The sequence below is a fragment of the Bison bison genome, unplaced genomic scaffold, assembly GCF_000754665.1.
Source record: "Bison bison bison isolate TAMUID 2011002044 unplaced genomic scaffold, Bison_UMD1.0 scf7180017864516, whole genome shotgun sequence".
Taxonomy (NCBI): domain Eukaryota; kingdom Metazoa; phylum Chordata; class Mammalia; order Artiodactyla; family Bovidae; genus Bison; species Bison bison.
In genome coordinates, this window is record NW_011495069.1 from 9586443 (window position 1) to 9593040 (window position 6598).

The 6598-nt window shown below is 60.4% G+C and overlaps 1 protein-coding gene across 2 annotated transcripts in view; it reads right to left on the minus strand.

The window, feature by feature from the left end:
- Positions 1–6598, minus strand: part of MAP3K6 (mitogen-activated protein kinase kinase kinase 6) — a 13971-nt gene that overhangs the window by 2775 nt on the left and 4598 nt on the right. For both annotated transcript variants that reach the window (XM_010830123.1, XM_010830124.1), the window contains exons 6-23: positions 6385–6491; positions 5817–5987; positions 5602–5714; positions 5033–5192; positions 4671–4833; positions 4475–4594; positions 4317–4366; positions 4138–4233; positions 3892–3979; positions 3676–3809; positions 3159–3286; positions 2781–2917; positions 2054–2159; positions 1365–1522; positions 1070–1262; positions 828–966; positions 397–556; positions 65–241 (exon numbers count right to left, since the gene is read on the minus strand). In XM_010830123.1, coding sequence (XP_010828425.1) covers positions 65–241; positions 397–556; positions 828–966; positions 1070–1262; positions 1365–1522; positions 2054–2159; positions 2781–2917; positions 3159–3286; positions 3676–3809; positions 3892–3979; positions 4138–4233; positions 4317–4366; positions 4475–4594; positions 4671–4833; positions 5033–5192; positions 5602–5714; positions 5817–5987; positions 6385–6491 — 2400 coding nt within the window. The remainder of the gene's footprint in view (positions 1–64; positions 242–396; positions 557–827; positions 967–1069; positions 1263–1364; positions 1523–2053; positions 2160–2780; positions 2918–3158; positions 3287–3675; positions 3810–3891; positions 3980–4137; positions 4234–4316; positions 4367–4474; positions 4595–4670; positions 4834–5032; positions 5193–5601; positions 5715–5816; positions 5988–6384; positions 6492–6598) is intronic.

Below are 6598 nucleotides of genomic sequence, written 5' to 3' on the forward strand. Positions count from 1 at the left end.
GTTCTTTACCACCAAGCACCACCTGGAAAGTTGGGTACCCCTTACTGTGAGAGGGCTCCCTCACCTCATCCGGGAAGGCGAAGAGCGGTCCTTGCAGAAGCTCGGGCTCAAGGCCCTGGGCCCGAAGCTGCCCTTGGAGTCCCCGCAGCTCCTGGGCCAGCTGCCGACGGTTGGGAGTATGGATGTGCGCCCTGAGGCAGAGCAGTAGCTGTTCCACGTGACTCCTCTCCAGACGGGGACCCTGGGAAGGAAAAGAAGGGTCCTCAGCGAGTATACGGATGAGCCAGGAGAGATGCCCGTGGGAGGATGTGCTGGGTGGGCGGTAGGCCGTCAGCTGGAAAAGCAGGCGTCCTGTCGGGACTCGACCAGCAGGGGGCGCCGGGGCGAGCCTCCCACCTGTTCCTGCTCCAGGCGCAGGCTCTCCGCCAGCGCCGGCAGCTCCTGCTCCAGAACCGTGGCCAGCGTGGCCCGGCGCCTACTCTCTTGATGCAAGAGGCTCAGCCCCGAACTCTCCTCAGGGGACGCGGGCTCGTCAGCCCCAGGCTCCTCGGGCACCCTGGGTGCAGTGAAGAGTGGCCGATGGAGGATGGGTAGCAATACCATTCAAGCCACCTCCACCCCAGAGACTGAATCCTGGCTTTTACTTTTATCCCCCACCTCACAGGGATAAAAGAGATGAACTCAGCATTGAGAGGGCACAATAAACTTAATGCCATCCTTGCACGTGGTCCAAGTGTCTGGGTCCCCAAGAAGGGCTTTTGCTGAAGGGAGTCCCCCAGGGACAAAACCAGATGAAGCGAACCCACCCTGGGACCCTGGGTGCTCACCGGAGCTGGCTGGTGTCCCCATAACTGAGGCAGCGCTTGGGGGGACTGGGAGGGTGCTGAGAGGGTGCCTGAGGGCGTGGGAATGTCTGGGACTGGGAGGTGGAGTCTGCTGAAGGAGCAGGGCTTGCGGATGGCGCCTCTAAGGGAGGGACAAAGCCGTCGGCCTGGGCCCCTGAGCCCTCTCCCTCCAAACCTCCGCTGCCCTCACCCCAGGGTGCTCACTCCCTCCACCCACTTAGTACCTGAGGACCTTAGAGCCTGTCTGGGGGAGCCCGGGCTGCGGCTCCTCTTCCCGGGCTGCAGGAAGGGGTCTGCCAGCAGCGCTTGAGCACTGGCTCGGAGACGGGGGTCGGGCTCAAAAGTTCGGAGGAGGAAGGCTTGAGCCTCAGCTGACAGAGAACCGGGCATTGGCGGATGCACCTTGTACATGCCCACCTGGGAAGGGAGCAGGGACGGGGAACAAGGGACACATTTAGAAGTGTTCAGGACTCAGTCTGCCCCCACCCCACCTCATAAGCCAGGCCCTGAGGATCTCACCTGAAACATGGCAGCCTGAGGGCTCCCTAGCTCGTGGAAGGGTGGGTGACCTGTGGCCATCTCGATGACTGTGCAGCCCAGTGACCAGATGTCTGCTGCCTTCCCATACCCTCGTGGGCCCTGGTCAATGATTTCTGGGGCCATATATTGTAGGGTCCCTAGGACAGGAGCAGTAGCAGTAATGCTCACCTAGGCTGTATCACCATGGAGGGTGGCAGGGGGCTCTATCATTTTCTGGCCACCTGCTTTCACCCTGAACTCTATCATCCAAAACATCCCATCACCTACCCTGGTCATCAAACCTCTATCCTGAGTCTCCTCACTCATCTCAGGCTCCATCACATTCATGGCCTCCATCACCCACAGGAGGTGCCATCATTTATCCTAGACTGCACTGTCCGCTCTGAACTTTGGTCCCCATCCACACTTTTGGGCTCCATTTCAGGGACTGAACTCAATCAGTTCAGTTATCAGCTCTCCAAGCTCCAGTTCTAGATTGTATCATTGCCCCCTGGCTCAGCGACCTGCCCTGGGTTCCATCTCCCATTAAGACTCTAACTCCGTGCCCAGGAGAAACGTCACTCCCTGGAATGTCCCAAGAGTTCTCTGCCCCACATCAGCAAGCTTCCTTCGCCACCCCACACCCTGTTCCCTGTGAAGGTCTCAGTGCAGGGTATGTTGGCTGTTACCTGTGAAGGTCTCAGTGCAGGGTGTGATGCCTGCTAGTCGCTTGGAGGTGCCAAAGTCAGAAATCTTGAGCAACCCGCTGAAGGTGTTGATCAGCACGTTGTCCCCCTGAGCAGAGTGGACATTGTGCTCAGCAGACATTGGACTGGGCTCCTGATGCCAGAACTTGACTCTATCCCAGACCCCATCTCCCAAGACTCCCAGCCTGACCCTGCCTCTCTCAACCCCCGCCCCCTGCCATCCCATTTATGTCCCCCTGGAAGTTGGCTGCATTTTACTGATTTATTTTTGGCTGTGCTGATCTTTGTGGCTGTGTGCTGGTTTTCTCTAGTTGCGTCGAGTGGGGCTACTCTCTAGTTACCGTGCATGGGCTTCTCACTGCGGTGCCTTCTCCTTTGCAGAGCATGGGCTCTAGGGAGCACGGACTCAGTAGTTGTGGCACACAGGCTTAGTTGCCCCACAGCATCTGGGATCTTCCCGACCCAGGGATGGAACCCATGTCCCCTGTGTTGGCAGGTGGATTCTTAACCACTGGAAGAATCCGGGAAATCCTGGAAGTTGGCTTCAGATCTGAACTTCTTTCCCTCCCTAGGGAAACTTCTTGATGAATTTACCAAGCTTTTGCAAAGGGTCTGTCCACTTCAACCGCCAGCCTGTGTCTGGAGCCCTCTCTGCTCCTCCCTCTCGCCAGCCCCACCCCCCACCAAGGTGAGCCAGCAACAAGCTGACCTTGATATCTCGATGCACAATGTGGTTGTCGTGCAGGTAGCTGAGTCCCTGCAGGATCTGGCGGGTGTAGAAACTGATGGTGCTCTCGTTGTCCTGCAGGGGTCCCCACACCGATCGCAGCAAGGAAGACAGGCTGCCTGGAAGGTGCAGTACAGGGTCATAATTGGCACCCACTTAGTCCAGCCCACAGCTGTCTGCTCGAAGGCCAGGCCATGGCCCAGCTTCCATCACCTAATCGCAGTGCCTCAGCTAATTCTGGGCTACACCACCCACACAGGCTAGGGGTCATTTTCCCCGGAGGGTTCTCCACCCCTTGCTTGGCTCCATCCCCAGGCCCCACAACTCCAGTTCCATTTGCCTCCCACGCAGGGCAGATACCTCCAGGCACTTCCTCCATGAAAATCTTGAGGTAGCCGCCCTGGCTGACGGAGCCCAGATAGCGCACGATGTTCTTGTGGCGTAGGCGTTTGTGCAGAGCGATCTCTTCATGCAGCGGCTGAGAGAACCTGGGGGCCGGTAGGGAGTGACTAACAGGCCTGCTTGAGGCAGGGGTGCTTACCCCACTCCGGTGCCAGCAGGACAGGCCTATAGATTCTCCTCCCTCATCCCAGACCCCCGCCTCGTCCTTCCTCACTTTATCACCCAGCCCACACGCCCCTCCGGACCCTAGCCTCGCCGCTGGGTCCCTGCGGTCCTGCGCACAGGCCTGGCTGGGCCCGGGGGGCTCGAACTCTCGCTGCTCAGGCACTCAGTCCCGCCCATGTGGGCCTCTGCGTCGCCCCGGCCTACAGTCGGGCCCACAGGAGCCTCTCAACTTCGGGTCCCACCCATGTGACCCGCCCACTTGTTCCCTGGAGCCCTGGCCACCCCCCGCCCCCCGCGCCAGCCCCCAAACCTGCTGTCCCGCTCCGGGATCTCCTTGATGGCGATGCGCACGCGAGTGTGTCGATCGCGGCCAGCGTACACCACCCCGTACGTGCCCTTGCCCAGCACCAGCCGCTCACCCGACTCCGTGTACTCGTAATCAAACTGCGAGGGCGGGTGAGATGAGGGGTTCAGTGGGGCCCTCGGCCCAACCTCCTCCTCAAGCTCCCAGCACCCACCCCCTTACCTCCAACACCTCCCCAGCGCCCTCTGTCTCCTCTGCGGGCGCCCCGGAGTCTGGACTCTTCACCAAGGCCTGGATCAGGCCGCAGAACCTGAGGGCGGAGGTCAAGACTGACGGGAGGGGCAACCTGAGGCAGAAACTGTTCCCCTCTCTGCCCAGAGCACCCAGGGAACATGGTCCCTTCCTCTCCCGCGATGCCCTGGTCCTCCTGGCCCTCGGAGCACCCCGACCCCGCGGGGCTGCGCACACCACTGGCAGTGCCCGGCGCTGGGGAAGCACAGCTGGACGTCCTGAGCCGGAGGAGGCGCGTAGAGGAAGCAGCAGCGCTCGTCCCGCTTGGAGACGCTGGAAGGGATGAAGAACCCGGGTGAGCCGGCCTCCCAGCCGCGCTGCCTCCCCCGCTCACCTCCCCCAGGGCCCCCTCTTACCTGACGCCGCTGATGGAGGCCACCTGGAAGGTCCAGCTGGAGGGAACGTCCTGTGAGAAGAAAGGGGTCCCAGAGGGGTGCTGGAGACAGCGAGAGGGGTCTGGGGATGGGGAAAGGCCGGACAGAAGAGGTGCATAGATGTCAATGGGGTGGCTCACCGGCGACTTCACCTGCTTCTCCGGCTCCAGCAGGCTCAGGGTCACCGCGCTCACCGGGTTTGTACCCTGAACCTCCAGCCTGGCGGGCAGCAGCACCTTATTCATCTCCAGGACCAGCACCTTCAGATGACAGGGGAGAGGGGTTGGTCAGAAGGGGCTGGCACCTCTCCCGGGTCCCACACCCCACCAGCCTCACCAAGCACTGGTCCCCTTGGGGACAAGCTGTCTTGAGTGGCTGGCAGGACTGTAGCAAGAAGTGGAGCCAGAAGTGGGCACCGTGGGGGGCTTCTCCAGGAAGCTCTAGTGTGGGTCTGAAGTGCTGATACAGCAGGAAGGTTTCCATCACGGACACCAGGTACCTGCAGACAATAGGCATGTCTTCAGTCCAGGCACCAACTGGCACTGCCAGGGGGATTAGACTGGCTTGGTTGCAGCCAGAATCAGGCCATTGGGTGCGATGGGTACTGGTCTGGAAGAGGTTCAGACTAGATGCCAGGGGATACAGGTGCAGAAGCTGATAGCCCAGGCCGGCCCAGGACCCCAGAGGGGGCTGCTTACCATATGGGGGCGTTGAGCTTGTACAGCTGCTCTGCGGCCAGTGCCACCTGAGTGAGGTCATTGGCAAGGATCTGAGCTCCCAGGTAGAAGCCTACATCCCAGTAATACTGCATCTTCTCCACGCAGCCTTTTCGGGCCAGCAGGCAGCCCAGCTTCATGCCTGGGAGAGAGGGGCCTGGGTTGTAATGAATGTGGTTGCGAATTTCGGCAAAGCCCAGGTGTAGGCCACCAAAGTCACATGGGCAGGAAGATAGAAATGGGTGAAAACTTAGGTGTGGCCATATCTCAGGTGGGAGTAGAAGCTCAGGCACAGGTGAAGGTGTGGGAACAAGTGTACGTGGCATTCGGTGTGTAAAGAGCACAGGTGTGAGCTTAGGAACAGTTGTGGCCTCAGGGGCTCATGAGGGTCCAGGTTAGGCATGAGGACCCAGGTGTGAGTTCAGGCAGAACAGGTCCCAGACGGGATGGGTCAGCCCCAGCTCTAGCCCAGTGTCCTCTCTCCCTGCCCTGCCCCCAGGCCCTTCAGGGCGCCTGTAAGTAAGGGATAGGGATGCAGGATTGCGGCTCACCTATGAGCCGGAGCTCCTCGGAGTCCTCAAAGCGCTGCCCGTCAGCAATGAGGAGCACAGCGGCATTGATGCCCGAGTGAAGGCTGGGCTCTATGTCAAAAGCCTTGCGATACCTGGGGTGAGGGTGAGGGGTGATGCAGGGAGGGACTAATGCCCATAGCCCCATCCCTCAGCCCACTAGCTCAGCCCACTGTCCACTTGTTTGGGCCACTTACCAGTGATATGCCTGCTCCCGGTGCCCAGCATCCTGGAAGCCAGAGCTGAAGAACATGTCCTTGTAGATACGGCCACACATGCAGTACAGATCAGGTGCCACGGGGCCCTCTACCTGTACCAGTGGCAGCAGCACGGCCAGTGCCTTCTCCCGGTCCCCAGGCCTGTTCCTCCTAGGGGGAAGGGGAAGATAGGCTGGGGACCACTCTCTGTCCAGGAACCCCAAGACCCTGAACAGCAGGGACCTTTCCAAGGGCCTGACCATCATGAACCCAGAAGAGCAGTGCCTCTGGTCAGCGCTGACCTTCCGAGAGGTGGGAATCCCAGATGGAAGTGACTGCAGTGGCTGCGGAGCCGTGGCCTTAGACGGCTGTGACCACTCCAAGGTCAGCACCACCACCCCACCCCACCCTGGGCAGCAGACACAGAACCATAGGGACGATTTTACACCAGGGTGATCCTGGTCGGCAAATTCCCTGAACAGCCGTGATTGTGGACCGCAGAGACTTTGCACAGCAGAGACCCATGTCCCCATGTGGCTGTGACCTGAGCCTTGTTCTGCCAACCCACCGGTTGAGGGCAAAGGTGTAGTGGAAGCAGACATTATGCTGCTCGGCCACGTCACAGGTGGGCAAGGCCTGCAGGGTCTCCACCAGGTCAATGATGGCTGAATAGTCCTGCAGGAGGGAACAGCATGCACTGGCCTCATGGCCTCCGGTGGGTCTCATCGGCTCACGGACCCTGAGGCAAACCTTGAGCGGGGGTCCCCTCCCACCTGACCCCC